Raw genomic sequence first — 17,989 nt, forward strand, 5'->3', positions numbered from 1 at the left:
CGGTCCAGCTAATAGACAGTTGCGACGCTGTCCGGCCATTTTTTTACGGTGACTGTGAGTCGCCATTTTGAAGACAGCACGAGCGACCGCATAAATCTTGCGCGCATACGTTCTCGTACAGTTTTCATATTCAATGCCTTATAGCGCCCAGAGTCGCACGTGTTTATTATTATTTTATTATATCGTGATGTCGTAGAGCGATGGCTTGACGTCGTCCGCCAATCTTATAATTTATCTCGCGAGTCCACGCACATTAATTGACCTCGAAAAAGAGAGAATTGTCTATATTACGTAAATCGTAATATATTAAGAGTACGAAGTCTTTGCACAACGTCAAATTCGAGAATACGCTGCTACCGTACACTTGGTATATTTTTGAACTACGAGGGATCAAAGATGTGCTGTAAAAGCGGGGGAGAGGAGGAATATTAGCACGAGGAACGGTGCCGACATCCCGGGGGATAGGATGGTCTTGCAAAAGATCAGCTATGACTTCATCAAAAGTTTTCGACATGTACACGCCCGGGCGAGCGAGTCCGGTGGCAACAAGAGCTTCCAACGACTGTATATGGCGTTGCCGCGGCTCACGCCGCAAGAAGTACGTTCGACTTATATTTATTTAAATTCACTTTTCACTTATGAATCGTATCTATCGTTACCCGTTGTCATTTGGTTGCAGGTTACTAACGTTTTGCAAGCAAATGAATATACCAAAGAATTCATCAATTCGGGCTCCGTAAAATATTACGATACCAATCAGTTGGCATCTAATAATCCTATAGAAGATACGAGATCCGAAGCTCAATGTTTGCTAACTAAAGGTACAGTACAAGAATCGAATTAATATTTTTCTTTACTGACATTATTGGCTATTTCAATTTTATTAAAGGTAAGGCTTTATGATTTCAGTATTTGTCATTAATGCTTAGAATTTTTGTGCCTTTAATTTTTTTTTTTTAATTTATTTATTTAATTATTTATTTAATTATTTATTTGTAGGTATGTTAATGGGAGTTTTTGATGGCCATGGTGGTGGTGCCTGTGCACAAGTGGTGTCAAAAAGATTGTTTCATTATATATCAGCATGCCTGTTACCGCCAAAACCGCTGGAGCAATACTTAAATTCTATGGACACCGACAAAAAGTTAAATTTACTCGAAACTTTTAACGATAAAGTAGAATTTGTAGCTGAAATCCGAGATCTTTATCAAGCGAGTTTCTTGAGTTTTTTAAAAAGCCTGGTGCAATCAAACGCCAAAAAAGAGATTCAAATAGAAAAGGCCTTAGAAAATGCCTTCCTCAGATTAGATAATGATCTATCGAGTGAAGCTCTGTTGCAATTAAATAAGAAAGACGCTGCAAGAACTCTCGCTGTTGCGATGTCGGGTACGGTAGCTGCTGTCGCACATATAGACGGTCCCCATCTCCACGTCGCTGGTGTTGGCGATTGTAGAGTAGTTTTAGGAGTACTCTCAGGTTTATTGCCCTTTCATATTTTTATTTTATTTGATATTATTTAAAAAGAAAAATTGTATTAATAAAACTTATATTAATGTTTAGAAAGCGATGGATGGTCGGCAAAAATGATGACAGTGGAGCACAACGCGGATAATCGTGAGGAGGTAGAGAGAATTTTGTCGGAGCATCCACCGAACGAGAGATCGACTGTGATTAAAATGGAAAGACTTCTCGGGCAATTGGCACCACTTCGCTCATTAGGCGATTTTCGCTATAAATGGAGTAAAAATATTATGAAGAAAGTCGTAGTACCGTTCCTTGGCGAAAATGCAATTCCTCCGAATTATCATACGCCGCCTTATCTGACGGCTAGTCCGGAGATCAAATATCATAGACTGACGCCAAAGGACAAATTTCTGATATTAGCTAGCGACGGACTGTGGGACCTGATTTCGCCGTTGCAAGCTGTACGTTTAGTAGGGGAGCACATGAGCGGCAAAGTCACGCTCAATCCATTAAGATTACCCCGTAAAAATATGAAATTGTCTGATATAAACGAAATGTTACTGCAACGAAAAGAGGGCTTGAAGAAGAAGCCTCTCGACGGCAATGCGGCAACCCATTTGCTGAGAAATGCTCTAGGCGGCACGGAATACGGGATAGATCATGCCAAATTGTCGCAGTTGTTAACTCTGCCGAGCGAAGTGGTGCGGATATTTCGCGACGATATTACGATAACAGTCGTTTACATGGATTCAGAATTTCTACGACATTGTCCTCCTTAAATGTTGTCGCAATTTCTCACTATTTTTCAATACTGGTGGTATCAGTATACAGCTTGTTATTTATTTAGTTAACAATAAAAACAATTTACATGAAAACAGTACTCTGAATATCAGTAATATGTACGTAGTATATTACATAATCCTTGTTATTCCGTCGATCTCAATTAGCAAATTATTTTAAAATTGTCTAATTGCACAATTCGATTTCGATTCCGCGGAACGATCCCGCTTAATTTCATTCGAATCGAGATATTAGGATAACGGAATACACAAGTTGTGTTAAAAACTATCATTGAAGTTGATTAGGAAGTAACTATATAAAATCTATAATTTACAATTAATTTGTTAGGTACTTATTATAGTGGTTATATAATGATGCATTAAACACAGAGTTTGCCATATACCTCATAAATATAGCATCAATGCTTTTCCTACTTTACACTTTACGATTAAAAATAATCTATCCTTTGTCTGCTTGATAAAAATCTAAGAATTTTTTATCTCAAAATATAGTTTATTTCGTAAATTGTTTACCATTCTTTTTTTTTTACTAAGTAAATAAGCGATAAGTTTACGAATTTCATTCGCTGTTGTGCTTTAAAAAAAAAAAAAAGAGATCTAAATAAGGAGACGAGGAACAAAAACTCGTTTCTGAATATAACGTATTTATACAGACATTATCAAGCGTGTCGTAAGAGGAATAAGGCAAGCATGTATAACTAAAAATATTTGTTTAATTAAAAATCTGTTATTTAATTATGAGAGTTAAAAAATCTCTCAACCTTCTTGACCGAAATCTTCCTTAAATTTCTCTAACTTCGCCAAATCTTCTTCATTCACTGTAGGACGGGTCGTTGCTAATGATTTCAACATGTCTTTCTATAAAATAAAATATATCGTAGATATTACAATACTTTACTTGTATAAAACTATTTTAAAAAATAGAAGAAATATCTGTAAATCTTACCATGGTAACCGATGGTTCAAATAATTTGTCACCATCTACTTCCATCCAATTCATTTCTATGGCAGCCGGATCACCGGGAGAGCACGGTGTAAGTAAATCGTCGACGATAACGGAAGGATCTTTCGGCGACGGTCCTGTGACGCGCTTAAAATGCGTAGCTGTTTGCACTTGTCGAATCGGCTGCATTAAGGCATCTCGTACGATAATGCTTATATCTGCTCCCGAATAACCGCTAGTGGAAGCCGCCAATTTCTTAAAGTCTTCTTCCGTCAAACAATGTGATGTATTACCCAAATGAAGTTTAAACATCGCGGCGCGCGCTTGTTTTTCAGGTAACGGAATGTAAATTCTCTTTTCGAATCTTCGCCTAATCGCAGAATCTAATACCCAAGGTATGTTGGTGGCTCCCAACACAAGTATATTTTCATTATGGTTTCCTACACCTGTTGTACACATATAAATAAAAAATTAAGTCGTGCTTGCTTTAAAAAAAACGCTGCGCATGAAACAAATACTTAAATAATTTTTAAAGCATACCTTGCATCTGAACTAAAAATTCTGTTTTTATTCTTCTTGCGGATTCCGACTCGTTATCGGAACGCGACGAACAGAGTGAATCTATTTCATCAATAAATATAATGCTACGCTCTTTTTGTCGCGCTAATTCAAATAGATTTTTTACAAGCTTTTCCGATTCTCCTAACCACTTGCTTACTAGATCTGATGACGATGCAGAGAAAAAGGTAGCTTGATTCGCTTCCGTTGCCACTGCCTTTGCCAAATATGATTTGCCGGTTCCTGGTGGCTGAAAAGTAAGTTAAAAATATAAAAAATTTAAAAAAAATTTTGTAATTTAATAATAATTAATTATTATTTAATTATTATTATAATTCTTATTATAATATATATATAATTATTATTATAATTCTTATTATAATATATATATAATTATTATTATAATTAATTAAAAAATTAACTTTTTTAATTTAATAATACATTAAAACTTATTGCAAATTACTTACCCCAAATAACAAAATACCTTTCCAAGGTATGCGCCTTCCAGTAAAAAGATGAGGAAAGTGCATTGGGAGAATAACAGCTTCTTTTAAAGCCTCAATGGCTCCATCAAGACCAATTACATCACTCCATCTGACATTTGTGTTTTCATTAATAATAACACCTTCTAATTTACTTTGCAATTTCTTTTTTTCAGGGTCACTGTCAGTATCACTGTCACCACTGTCACTCTTTTTATCCTCACTCTTGGAATTATCTGCTCCAGCCTTCACTGGTTTCTTCTTGTTCTTCTTCAAGTATTCCTTTAATTTTTCTGCTCTTTCTAAATACTGCATACATTTTGCACGTATGCTTTCTTTTACCTTGTCTCCATGTGTTTCATCTAAAATTCCCAATTAAATTAATTAAGCAGTTTTACAACAAGCGTTTAGTATTAAATATTTTATATTTACTGAACTTACATTTGATTGAATGCAAGAAGTATTCGACGCCATGTTCGTATAACCTTAGAGCTTCCTCGTAATTTTTGTTACGATCTTCTTCTGTGGCCTTTGTCACAAGATCTATAGCTTTCTGAAAAATCATACGTCACTCGGTGATTTCGTTCGCGTCTTATTTTTGTTAATAAAATATAGCATAGTCTTAACGATCGTGAATAACTTACTTGCAGTATTGCTGAAGCCATGCTCGGCTTTTTCTCAAGACGTTACTTAGAAATCAAGTACACGGTATGTATACAGGCCGTTCGCGCCTGTCAAAGCTGCTGAAACAATTTCGCCTATTAATAACCTTTGAAACGTCAAATGTTCGCTTGTTGGCGATATCACTGGCCAGCCATCGCGGTGCAATCGCGATCATCGACGCGATTCTCGTAAAGATAACCGAAAATTACGACGGATTTCTCGCTTCAATCGATCGTGTCGGAGTTTATCAAACTGACAAACACGAAATGATGTGCTCGTCGTAGAATTGAAGTCTTTTGCTAGCCACAACCCTATAATTACACGGAGAAAAAAAAAACTGAGATCGCGTAATTATTCCGGAAATATATAACGGAACAACGGAATATGTACGGATAATGGAAAGCATTCACGGAGCATACGATACATACGAGTTTTCTTGGAATAATGTTGTCACTGTGAAATTCAGAGTGCTCTCAAACAAGTACGTAAACTCGCAGTCATTTTGGCTTCAGCCTATATTATGTTCTTTCGGATATGTTCCGCTCGAGTGTCGCTTTGGTAATCGATGCGTTTAGCTTCAGCTCGCCATTGGCCCGAATCGCCTGGGCGATTAGTCACGGACTTGCTAAAAATCCCTAGACAAAGGCCGTAAAAAAGTAGATTTCGGAACTTCCACTATTTCAACAGAGTTGAGCTGATGCGGCGATGGAGTCATGCTCGTTCAGTTAAAATAGTGCTGACGTCGTTCGATGTATCGAACGTTGCGTTACGAGCTTTTGCGTCAGGCCGCCGTCAAAAGGCAAGCTATTGGAAATTCAGCTCTGATAAGCGCCACATATTTAAAGCTATCGAGTGAGAACGTTCCGTAATTTTTTTTTCCCCGAGGACGAGCGTGGACTCCAGTTTCTCGATCGTCTCGCTGATAAATTAATCTTCGTAAGGCAGTTCTTCGATAGATATCGATAGGTCTCTGGCAGATCCGGGGGCAAAGATGTCCGTTGGTGCGGCGAAGTGGAGTATCGTCAGTCGCTCGACGGAACGTGTTTGTGAGTAAATATCAGCTGGATGCCCAGCGCGTCACCGCGACGACGTGTCCACGACGTGCGAGTGCGACGACGATAGTGGAACGGTTCTCACGGTTGGTCTGCGCGCGAGAGCCGCAGCAATGGGCCTTTTCCCGACTTCCTCGCCCTTCGACGCTGACGTCGGTGAGTAATGCACCTTGTTTTTCCACGGGCCGAGCCGCCTGACCCACGCGAAGCCGTTCATCTTGCCCGAGCGTATCTTATCGCGACGTTCCGCGACCGCTCCTTCCTCGCCATCGCGAGAAGCAAACCGCTTTTCTTCCACGTTGGATCATATTAAGCGGTTGTTGACACTTGACCTCCGACCGCATTATCCGATCTCTTTCGCATTGTTCCTCCGCCCCCGAATCCTGATTTTGTAGGTCGCGAGGCGGCGGCGGCGCCTTTCGCATCCGATGACAGGTTGTCGCTTTATATCTCGGTGTCACCGTACGATCGCGAAGAAAGAAAGAGAAAGAGAGCATTGGTTCCTTTGTTGCACTCTTATCTACAGTGCAACATGCATTGTTGCGTATAAGTTATTTAAATGTTTGCGTTTTTATTTCTGAAAAAAAAAAAAAATTATTAGGTATGGTGTTGAATACCTTGACATATCACTACGTGTAATTATTTGATTGTATTAGAAAAGGCAACTAACGAGAACAATGTGAAGGAAGAATGGGGAAAGATAATGGACATCTGCGATAAAGTAGGCACTTCAAGTCAGAATGCTAAGGATTGTTTGCGTTCTATCGTCAAGAGATTGTACTGTCAGGACCCTCATGTGGTTATGCAAGCTATAACAGTTAGTAGATTATTGTTAAATTATTTATTAATTATTTATTTAATTTAATTATTTTAATTTATTAAATTTTTTAATATAATGTAATATAATATTTTAATATACTTTTTTAATTTTTTTTATTTTACTTTTTAGTTGTTGGACGCTTGTACCAGTAACTGTGGCAAGGTTTTCCATTTGGAAATCGCATCTAGAGATTTTGAAAATGATTTAAGAAAGCTCATTAACCATCCGCAGCCGAAAATAGTGGATAAAATTAAAGCACTTTTGAAAAAATGGGTGGAGGGCGATTTTAAAACAGATCCACAACTGAATCTGATACCAAGCTTATATAATAAACTCAGAAGTGAAGGCCATGACTTTTCATCTGTCTCGGATACAGTAAGTCTTTACCACATCGCGTTAATATAGCACTTTGCTAGTTATAAAAAATTTTTTTTTAAACATCGAATTATATAATTACACACTTTTTAAATACATTAATTTATTAATTATGCAACATTATAAATTTGGTTGATTTTTTAACTTTTTCGTACATGTGTAAAATGCAATATGTTTCTCTTTTTTTTTAGCCGAAACGTTCTAGCACTCTGAGTAGAGATCCTAACGTAGTAACAAATTCGCAAGAAGAATCAGATATTGCGAGAGGTAATAACTAAATATTATTTCTTTCACATATTTTATAATATTTTAAACTTCTGGTATAGTTATTATTACATAAATAATATTGTACAGCCATACAACTTTCATTACAAGAAAATAAGGCGCATACTCAAAGCACTTCATCGCACAGTTCGCCAGCCTCTAAAAAATGTACTAGTTTATATCCGAGTGTGAATTCTGTGCTTGGAGCCTCAAGCACTTCTCAAGAAGGCAGAAAAGTACGTGCTCTGTACGATTTTGAAGCTGCGGAAGATAATGAATTGACATTCTTAGCAGGAGAAATAAGTATGCTTATAAAAAATTACGATGCAAAAACATGACATAATCGGAAATATTAGAAATAAATCGTAAATAATTTTTTAGTTAATATTTTGGACGATTCTCATCCAAATTGGTGGAAGGGTAGCAATCAAAGAGGCGAAGGCCTCTTTCCCTCTAATTTTGTTACCGCTGATTTATCTGTTGAACCAGAAGAGTTTACAAGTAAGATATATGCAGCTTAATTAATTGCCTATCGTATTTAAATGCTTTTAAATTGTCACACGCAACTACAATTAATATAATATATAAATATATTTATGTTTAGAATTGGAACATAGTAACAAAAAATTAGTGCAATTTGCGGAAGAAGTAGAAGTAAAAATGGTGAAACGCGAGCCTGAAGTGGTGGAAGTTGAAATAGATGAAAAGAAAATGGATAGATTATTACATTTGCTTCATGAAGCTGACCCACAATGTGATACCTCCGATCCTCAGGAAATGCTTGATTTAGAAGGTAAATTTTTGTAAAAATAACGAGTTAAAAAATAGTTACAGCTATATACGATTATTGTTATCGCGTATTATATTTTACAGAACAAGTTACGGCAATGGGACCCTTGATTGATGCAGCTTTAGAGAAAGTAGATAGGCGGCATGCGCAGCTTACCCAATTAAGTTCCGATTTGGTCGACGCTCTTAATTTGTACCATACTCTAATGAGAGAACCTCCAACGCCGTCTGGTTATACTTTGCCTAAAATGCAGCCACATATAAGTCCTTATCCATTCCATAATCCGGGACCACCACCAACGCACGTAAGTATGCCTCGACGAAATAATTATTCTTACAATAGTGGGAGATATTCCGATATTAATATATCTTTCAATAGATATTTAATGGTATGCCGCCTTCTCCGTTTCCAACTGGAACTGGCTCAGGTCCGGTGGGACCGTATAACACGAGTTTACCGAGCAACGAGTACATGGGTCCTACTAATATGCCAAACATTACTTTGCCCCAACATTTTCACGTTCAATCGGGATCTCAACATCCGTCTGGGCATTCGCAAGGATCAGCTTTGCCGCCGCCTGATCAAAATAACCTTTCTTACCAACCACAGGGGTATGTTTGATTTACTTATTGCAACGATAATTTGTTAAATTTATTAGGAAATATTTTAATATTTTATCATATTTTTTACACATACTATAGACATGTGCGCATATAATATATATTGCATATGTTCAATGTTATATTTTCCTTTATTAATGCAAAAAAAAAATTAAAATTTAATATATTACGTAGCAGATATCCACCTCAAAGTGGCCCAGCATCCGGGCCGTATGGTCCGTCTGGACCTACAGGACCATCTGTAAATCAACAATCGCAATATGCTCCACCGAATGGGCAACACATGATGTAAAGCAAAGCTATACATTATGGACTCATCTTGTACTCTAATTCAAGTTGTACAATATTACTATATTATAATTATTTAAATAAACATACCCAAAGTAGCCAAAGATAATGGGTTTTTAATAAAAATTTTATGTTTAAATCTAGGAACTACTATTTGAAGTGTACACATGCAATTAGGAAAAGTAAAACAGAAAATGACTTATGTGTCTACATCACATTTCTTATTAGTTCTGTAACTCTTAAATATTTATTAATTCAGACTATTCAGTTTTAATTTATACATTCCTTCGATTAGTTTCATTTTTGTTATTTAATTATTGTTTGATTTACATTATTACTGAAAGGAAAGTATTCATTAAATATCTAAAAATTCCACATTTCTAATTATTTTAAATAATATTTCTCTCTTATAGGTTTACATGTATAAATATATAAAAGAAGATTAATCGTTCGTGCTTTGTTTTATATCTAAGTTGTAAGCATTGTTGCATATGTGTCATAAATTGTAAATTTCGCATTAAAAATATATATATTTTTTGAATAATATGTCTCAGCAATGTGTCGCAAAAAAAAGAAAAGAAAAAGAAAAAACATGAAGATAAAACTTTTAAATTTGTGTATGAATAGAAGAGCTCAAGAAATGTTTTATAGTTTTCTACTCTGCCATCGATCAAGTAGTTACAAAACGGAGATTGCAGCGTGATTACTAGGAAACGAAGTGATATTATTGTTAAAGGAGTGTTACAATCATCGAAATGTTGTTAAGGCTCTTTTAATAATTAAACAATGGTTGAAACATTTTTTGGAAAAGAAAAAAAAAATATCTCAATATGGTCTAGTCTCTCCATTGTATACCATAAGACTAATTCCTATTAATCGCTTAAAAAAAATAGCGAGACTGCGAGAGATTTTTTATCGATTGTTAAATAATAAGTGATATTTGTACATACATGATGAAACGTCCTATCTTGAATATGTAACGAAAATGGTTAGTGGCCATTTACGATATATTGCAATTATTATGTTTACGTGTTTTGTTCTTTAATACGATAGATATCGGTATAATCAATTCAGAACGTGTGGCTTCGGAAAAATGTAAAAAAAAAACATGGAATAAAAGAATAAAAGTAAATAAAAAGTATACAACGGTGTAACGTAGGCGAAACTTACGCTTCAAATTTAAATCGAAACATAATGTAAGGCATAATTTATAGGAGCAGAAACAATACCTTTGTAGCGCCGGCATTTAACGAGATAAAATAACAGGTTTTACGGAGAGTAGGCGCTATTTATGCTGTGTATGTTATGTTACCATTAAAGTGGCTTTATTTATATAATCAATTAGCGCTTCAATTCCTCCTTTCTTAAATGCATATAAATTTGACGAAAGAAAAACGAATGTATACTATGCAAATAAGTACCGCAAAAAGAAAAAAGAAAAATACATTTTTAAAATGTTCACTTGCGTGCTTCTCCACTAATGTCATACTTTTCCCATGTCGCAGTCGTGTTAACAAAATCATGAAATGCTAAGAGTATGATAAAAAAAAAGTTCATTATCGCATAACGATTTAAATGATAAATATGAATTATTATCTAAAGTGTGAATATTATTTATGCATAATTTCAGTATCTCACATTACTATAAAAAAAAAAGAAAAACATTATTGTAATAATTATTATATATTCTGCACATAAATGTGCATACACTTAATTCTCGATATGCTTATCAATTTTAAATAAACAGATTGTACTGCATATCGTTGCTGGCCGGTTGTTACGGACTATAATTAATGAAAAATGAATCATTTCTTTATTATAGCATTGATTTCTAAATCCATCATACATTGTACGTGTGTTAAAAAGTGCTCATTAATTTTTTTTTTTCTTTTTACCACGCCTTCCCGTGCCGACCTTCTGATTACTTTTACAGTAACAATCGCTTCTTAATAGTCATTAATGATATTCGAGAATTATTTAAAATTTTTAATCGGCTGCGCACGGCACAACACCACTAGATATATATGTAGATATACAGGGAATAATATAATTCCCCGTAGTGGAAGATTTACGATCGATGAAACAATGAATTAATGATTGAAAAATCCCGCAAGCAAGTCCCGTTATTAATCGTTTGTTTTTCTTACGCAACATGTGCCAAGCATCCGCGTGCATAAATTTAATTAATTTTTATTCTTACGTAACGTAATTATTTTGCACTCTTGTTTTATTCTACATTTTACTTTGCATTAGATCACGCGTGTTATTATTGCCGGCGTAAAGTCTTGGATATTGTCTTATTAAAAAATTTAATAAACGGGTAATACATGATAACGTGTTAACAAATTGATGAACAATCAATACGAGTGAGAGCTTATTAAACAATTTTGCAAATATTTCATGCGTGAATAACATAAGAGTTACTTAATGCGTTTGATGAACGAATAATAGCGCGCGTATTAACATCTAATGAATTATTCTAAAACATGAGAAAATTTATATGCAACCGCTTATAATGTATGAGATGTATAAATATTTAATTATTCTAATACTAATTATTAACGTATTGCATTCTTGAAGATATCCTTTAATTAACGTCGTCTATTTTATTTTTCTTATAAATTTTCTATATAAATAACGTTCAAATTTATTTGCATTCTCCACGTTGGATATACTTTTTAATTAATTTAATTAATTATCATTTATGTTGCTCGTTTACGGCGTTCTCAGTATGCCGTTTTTTCTCGCTATTTTTACTCTCTGCCTGCATCGCTTCTTCTAATCGGTCGTCTGCATTATTTCGTACATCGGATAGCGTATCGATAACGGATTAACTTCCTTATAACTGTTTAGCCGATAAAATCGTTAGAATAATGAGCGGATCTCCTTGGCAATGGCATTTCTTAGATCGACAATGGACCAAGCAACCTTGGCATTAACATTCTAGATCTCTTGGTTTCGTTTCCAAGCCGCAGACAAGACTTCGTGACTATCAATCATAATAGTCGAGCCATCGTAAAATATCTAGTCATGTAATAAAAAAAAAAAAAAAAAGAAAAAAAAAGTTTTATCTGACTCTTTTTGCTTCTTTATCAACATTAGTAATTACTCATTATTAACATTCATCAATAATGGCTATGTCTACACATGTATACGAGATTTCACGTCTGCTTCTGTCTCTTTAATTTTTTAATTGCCTAATTATTATCGTCTATTTCGATTTATATCTCGAATAATTTCCTATTCAAAGCTGATTTTTCGAATTTCTTCGCGGCAGTATAAAAGTTAATCCTCGAATTCTCATTCTCGTCATTCTCATTCTCATCTTCAAATTGGAATTTCTCTATCAAGGCAATGTTTTGTTCTATCATTTTTATTGCTCTCGTATGTAGCTCAAGGCCAGCGTAATTGTCTTTTCTAGGTCTAGGATCGGTTAGATTTGCCCTAAATCACAAACATAGAATCATATCGCAGTGATCGAAACAATGAGCATTTTTTTTTTTTTCGTGAACGTCCATATAACTTTGCTATAATATTTTTAATGAGAAATAAATTAATTTAAACAAAGTTAATAATATATCATTATTCCGCGTTATAAAAATATTTAAATAAATGGAAAAAAAACTGAGATTAATTCTACAATGATAAAATTAATTATTAATAATTTTGAATTTTATTAATTGTTCATAGGACACGAGAAAAGAGATCTCGCAGTACGTAAAAAAAAAAATTTTACCTTGTTAAATAATCACGTTGCGTAACGGATTATCTTATCTCACGCCTTAATAAAGTAATTGAGTACTTTAACGCCGTTAGCTAATAATTATTGCGGGTCCATGCGTTAGTTCTCAAATTTCGCGATCATAGATAAATACTTACTTCGAAAGGTCAGGTCTTTAACGGTCAATTAGATTGCTTAGATTAAACAGTAGTGAAACATCGCATGGAAAATGTTACGTATTTTATTAGTGGTATATTTGATATTTAACAAGGTTTGACCTTAGAAGCGATGCGAATATGAACTGCGAATTTAATGGATGGCAGCGTGATTATATGAAGCATTTTTGAAAGCTCGTTTAATCCGCGAAACGACGATCTTATCTACGTTAATTATTACCACGAATAATCACATTAAGAGAGCCATAAATGTAATTTTTTTATTATATATAATATCCAAGCGAAATAATGCATTTTTAATTTAATATCCGTTTAATTTAATTAAATTTTTATTATTATTTCAAAAATATATGTCTTTGTGATGCTTTAAATTACGATATAAAAATCAACTTTGATATTTCTATATTTTAAAGAATTTAAAGTATCAGCTGACTTGTAATTTTTTTTTCTTTTTTTTTTTTTTTTTTAGTTGCAGCGATTCTCACATATATGTATAAACAGATTGCCTATCTCTATATCCTTGACGAATCTTGTGCTAATTTACATTACTTCGCGAGAGAATATCAGCAACAGTTTCTTCATTGTGGTTTTCGTAATAATTATTTCTGTCGTCCTCGTTGCATATATGAACATTCTCAATCTCGATACTGAAAGGAAACGAGAATAATAATAATACATTACCATTACTAGAATATTATCGTTGGATACAATAATTTTATAGCTGTGTACTTGTTCTGTTGAGGCTGATTCTGCAGAAAGAGTGACGAGAAAAAATTGACCGAACTACGTTTAATAATCTATACATTTCAAAATTAGAAAATTATGATATATGTATAATGAATTATTGATTACGTGGTTTTTATTATTTAACTAAGTTCGCTAATACGATGGGCGACTAATTTTTCTTTTTTTTTTCCATTTACAATACACGTAAAAACTATAACATATATTCACTTTCAGTGATATATTGCAAGTCTATTGCAATTATACGCGCATTTTAAATTTCATAGATGGTAATACATTTGTGAGAATAAATTAATTTTTATTTTTACAAAATTGGAATGTATATGTAAATTTCAAGGCGAATAAGATAATAAAAATGTAAAATAAGCAGAGTAATGTTCAAAAACAAATATAAATCGATTGTGTTTAAAATAGTAGTAAAATCATGAAATTAAAAATTCTGTAAATCAGTGAGTGAACAAAAAAGTTAATACTTCATGCGTATATATCGACAGGCTAATGACTCGATTAATTATGAATTTAGGTTTTATATTTTATGATATAACATAGAATGTAAAAAATATATTTATCGTGATTCATATTTGCCATATTCCATTTTTATGCAACGAATTGCACGCTATGTTAACGAGGAACAACAGAATGGTAATTCGCGCAGAATTTTGTAAGAATGAAACGGTGAATCTCAACATAAGCTTTCGTAATAATGCACCGGCAGAATTGTGTTATCGAGATGTACATGATAATTCACACCATTGTCTCGGGACAATGTTTATTGTCTAGTTTCACGATTTTAGGAACCACGTGCGTGATACATTAACGGTCCAATTAATGATATTATTAACTTTAGTACCGAAAAGAAAAAAATCTTATTAAAACAATTATGCTTTTATTATTAACGATAATCAACGGCGTTAATCAGCTGTGAAAAAACTCATTAGTCGCATAATAATTTATTATTTCAATAAACTAGTTGCCTTTCTCGTCAAAGATTTTGTAACAACTGAACGAGGTTTCACGCTTCTCTTTTTTTTGTCTTCAATTTATCGAGAATAGAATCTTATTGTTTATCCATCTAAAATCGGCATCGGCGTAAATTAAATGCTTTATGGACAGTACCGCGATGTCTGCAGTATGCGAAAAAAACCTTGCCGAGCTTTGAAATCTCTAATGACGCAGAGGAAGAAGTGATACGGAGGCATGCATGTGTGTTATATTATTTTAATGGCGCCATTTATTTTCTACGATATTCGCACATTTAATTACGATCGGATCTAAACGCGACGCTTACACCAGTGAATCTTTATATGGAAATCTATTCACGTGCAGGTTATACGCGATTAATCTGGCGATTTATCGACAGAACCCTCACCTGAATCTATCGTGGATTCATGCGTTACGAAATCGACTCTTCGAAAAAGCAGAATAAAAGAAAGAGAATTGTAACTGACTAAACTAATTTATTTTTTTTTTTTTTTTATTATAACTTTATTAAGTTATAAATTACGGTATATTTTAATCAAGTTATATTTTATTTTAGTGTATCTTTGAACGATAATATATTTTCTTCAACTATTTTTTTTACAGTGTCTATGCTTCGCTTGGATTACTACTGCGGCACTTTTTTTTTTAAGTATTTATCTTAATCTGATATCTCCAGAATGCAATTTACACTTGCAAGTTATTTTTACATATTTAAAAATGCAAAAGTTTCAGCGGGTTCTCTTCCTTCTCCTTTTTTTTCTCTCTCTCTATCTTTCTCTCTCAAGAAACATTGGTATTTAAATTTAATTTGCTATTTAATCGTTGGATGTTTATATCGGACAGAATTCGTTAACAAGTGGGATGAATTTTATGCAAATTATCATCTTGGCTGGATGCGAGCTGCTATTTTCACTTTAACGGAGGAGTCAAGGTTAAATGGATGAAATTCCCATTAAAAGCGCGATAAATCTCAAACGGAACTTAGCTCCGGTTTCCGCAAGCCTTTTTTTTTTCCTTTTTTTCGTTTGCACATGTTACGGGTCCACGCATTCGCACGATCTTTCGCAACGATCGGGCGATGCATTGTTCGGTCGGTCGCAAAGCCTTGCGCAAAGTTGTCATACGCTTGTTTCAGTCCGGGGAAAAGCGACCTGGTATCAGCAAAGGCACCTTAATTGCAGCCCGGCAATTTTTATTTCGCCAATGGCATAAACGTGGCTCGAACGACGTATACGCGAATTAATTATTACGAGTGACTGCGAGCGTTAATTTCAGCGTGAGTCATGTGCGCGGATAACCGTATTAAATTGATTACGCACGTAAGCTTGGTCATTAACGTTAATACTTAATTATACGCGCGGGTTTGCATATTAAAAGGCATAAAGTTTAGCGAGACATCGGCGTTGTCGTCGAAAGCCTGGCGCGGGCTAATTTGTACTTAATCGAAATAAAGTACCGGCGGTATTTAATAATGCGAAGGACGGGAAAAAAAAGAAAGAAAAAAAAAATCTGCTTCTTTAATTGCGCGCGTGTGCGAAGCCGCGGCCTTTTCATTCCCGTCGCATTTCCCGCTTGAAATAAAATAATCGGAGACGCACGTCGGCTTGTATTTCAATTTAAACCCTCTCGCTTGTCGTTTTTACGAATGACATAAAAATAAATAAATCTTTTTACTTTCTATACGGAGATACATGGTCCGTTCGGAACTCATTTAAGATTCCTCTCAGTTAATAATCCTAAACTCTTTTATTAATTATTAAAATTATTACTATTAAATTAATCGATCATTAATTGTCGTAGGAGTTTATATTACAAAGCGATTTCGAGTATTCAAGAGTCATGCATCGTCGATCGCTGTTACGAGTGCGCTTAACAGGTGTTTGAGAAGTTATCGGAGCTGCTGGCAAGTGTTACATCAGCGCGAAGACGATACGCGATTGTCGTACGTATTAATATTTATGTCGCTCACTACCGTCGCTTAGATTTCGTTCGTTTCTTTCCCTTCCCTTCCCTCGGCAAAGACACTCGCATTTCGTTAGTCTGACACAACCGGAACCTCCTCTACTTTTCCGAGCGCGGATCGCGTTGGAAACGCCGAGAATAAAACTCGGGCCTTAACCACGAGCTGCAGCAGAGATGACATTGACTAGCCTGTTACCCGTCTACGGTGGTCTATGTTACCACTCGGTGAAAGTTGACGAAGCGCATCTTCAAGGTCATCGCCTCCGGGGAATCGTCACCGCTCGCGAGTGACGTTTTCTGAAATTTGGTCCCGCGAGCAGAAGTTATCCGAGTCCGCGAAAGGAAAAGCGGCGGCCTTTCCTCAAAACGGTTGTAAAAGCGCTAAACCGCACCGATTGTATCAAGCGACGTGCGAAAGGAAAAAAAAGAAGAGAAAAAAGAAAAAAAAAAAAGAAAAAAAGACACTGAGTTGTGTTTTAATTGCCGGGAACGTTAATTGTTCCATTGTGTATTTCAATTACTCGATACGAACGGGTAACAGGTTTCGAGCTCGCGCGCGAAATAACGTCGATAATAATTTAATAAGGTATTTAGCGTGTGGTCGATGGCTACCGTACAAACGGCAGCGTGAACGTAGTCCGATGATTTTTAAAGGATTTAACTTGCGCTCGAGTCATTAACAATAAACGAACTTAACGATCGGTGCTCCGCCGCTTTTATCAATGAAAGAGATTTTCGTGATCAAAAGATCCTATATTAGCATGTGAAACGAACGAAACGTGCGGCCGCACTTGAATTAAAAGAACCTCAAAGAAATAGAAAGTCTTTTTTCATCCGTTATTGCGACTATTAGCACGTAGTGTGTGCTTGAATTCATAATGACGATAAATACGTCGGCGAATGTCCGAACAAAATACAATTTTCTAGGTCAGACATTAATTAACGCGAGACCTCTAATAAATAAATCCAATACGTTAAGACGAACTGCCGAGGATTCAGTTCAATCGCACGAGATGTCTTAACTAAAGAACGAATATTTCGGAAATAGTTCTTTAGCTTAATTACAGAGATTTAAATTTGTAGAAAATTTAAAAAAAAAGGTATTCTTGAAATTATTATTCTTTTGTTTTTTTAACAAGAATACAAAATAAAATATTTTGTTTAATAGAAAGAATTTTTATGTTTAAAACTTATTTTATTTAAAAGCTCAAACTTGTACCGAAACATTAGTCAAACAAGCTCGTGACACGCGAATAAAAATTAGTTATAAATTACTGATCGCGTAA

General features: G+C 34.7%; 3 protein-coding genes across 7 annotated transcripts; 2 read left to right on the forward strand and 1 right to left on the reverse strand.

The window, feature by feature from the left end:
• Positions 1 to 113: 113 nt before the first annotated feature.
• Pdp (pyruvate dehydrogenase [acetyl-transferring]-phosphatase 1-like protein, mitochondrial) lies at positions 114 to 2,344 on the forward strand. Its single transcript, XM_070670565.1, has 4 exons — positions 114 to 598; positions 680 to 821; positions 1,000 to 1,476; positions 1,561 to 2,344. The coding sequence occupies exons 1-4, from the start codon at positions 467 to 469 to the stop codon at positions 2,241 to 2,243; spliced, it is 1,434 nt and encodes a 477-aa protein (XP_070526666.1). The 5' UTR covers positions 114 to 466; the 3' UTR covers positions 2,244 to 2,344.
• Positions 2,283 to 5,510, reverse strand: Vps4 (vacuolar protein sorting 4). Of its 3 annotated transcripts, none has more exons than XM_070670568.1 (7): positions 5,339 to 5,510; positions 4,892 to 4,990; positions 4,689 to 4,800; positions 4,233 to 4,609; positions 3,748 to 4,015; positions 3,211 to 3,653; positions 2,283 to 3,122 (listed from the first exon to the last, which is right to left on the reverse strand). In XM_070670568.1, the coding sequence occupies exons 2-7, from the start codon at positions 4,910 to 4,912 to the stop codon at positions 3,021 to 3,023; spliced, it is 1,323 nt and encodes a 440-aa protein (XP_070526669.1). In that variant the 5' UTR covers positions 4,913 to 4,990; positions 5,339 to 5,510; the 3' UTR covers positions 2,283 to 3,020. The 3 variants fall into 3 exon arrangements, with proteins under 3 accessions (XP_070526669.1, XP_070526667.1, XP_070526668.1); XM_070670566.1 differs by having other exon boundaries at positions 4,892 to 5,221; XM_070670567.1 differs by having other exon boundaries at positions 4,892 to 4,987; positions 5,339 to 5,508.
• Positions 5,511 to 5,657: 147 nt separating this feature from the next.
• Stam (signal transducing adaptor molecule) lies at positions 5,658 to 10,460 on the forward strand. Of its 3 annotated transcripts, none has more exons than XM_070670561.1 (10): positions 5,658 to 6,118; positions 6,619 to 6,779; positions 6,912 to 7,157; positions 7,349 to 7,424; positions 7,533 to 7,724; positions 7,803 to 7,922; positions 8,026 to 8,214; positions 8,295 to 8,515; positions 8,590 to 8,822; positions 9,006 to 10,460. In XM_070670561.1, exons 1-10 carry the CDS (start codon positions 6,076 to 6,078, stop codon positions 9,121 to 9,123), a joined length of 1,599 nt encoding a protein of 532 aa, XP_070526662.1. In that variant the 5' UTR covers positions 5,658 to 6,075; the 3' UTR covers positions 9,124 to 10,460. The 3 variants fall into 3 exon arrangements, with proteins under 3 accessions (XP_070526662.1, XP_070526660.1, XP_070526661.1); XM_070670559.1 differs by having other exon boundaries at positions 5,660 to 6,118; positions 7,512 to 7,724; XM_070670560.1 differs by having other exon boundaries at positions 5,661 to 6,118; positions 7,512 to 7,724; positions 9,009 to 10,460.
• The last annotated feature ends 7,529 nt before the right edge of the window (positions 10,461 to 17,989 follow it).

The sequence above is a fragment of the Cardiocondyla obscurior genome, linkage group LG21, assembly GCF_019399895.1.
Source record: "Cardiocondyla obscurior isolate alpha-2009 linkage group LG21, Cobs3.1, whole genome shotgun sequence".
NCBI classification, from domain to species: domain Eukaryota; kingdom Metazoa; phylum Arthropoda; class Insecta; order Hymenoptera; family Formicidae; genus Cardiocondyla; species Cardiocondyla obscurior.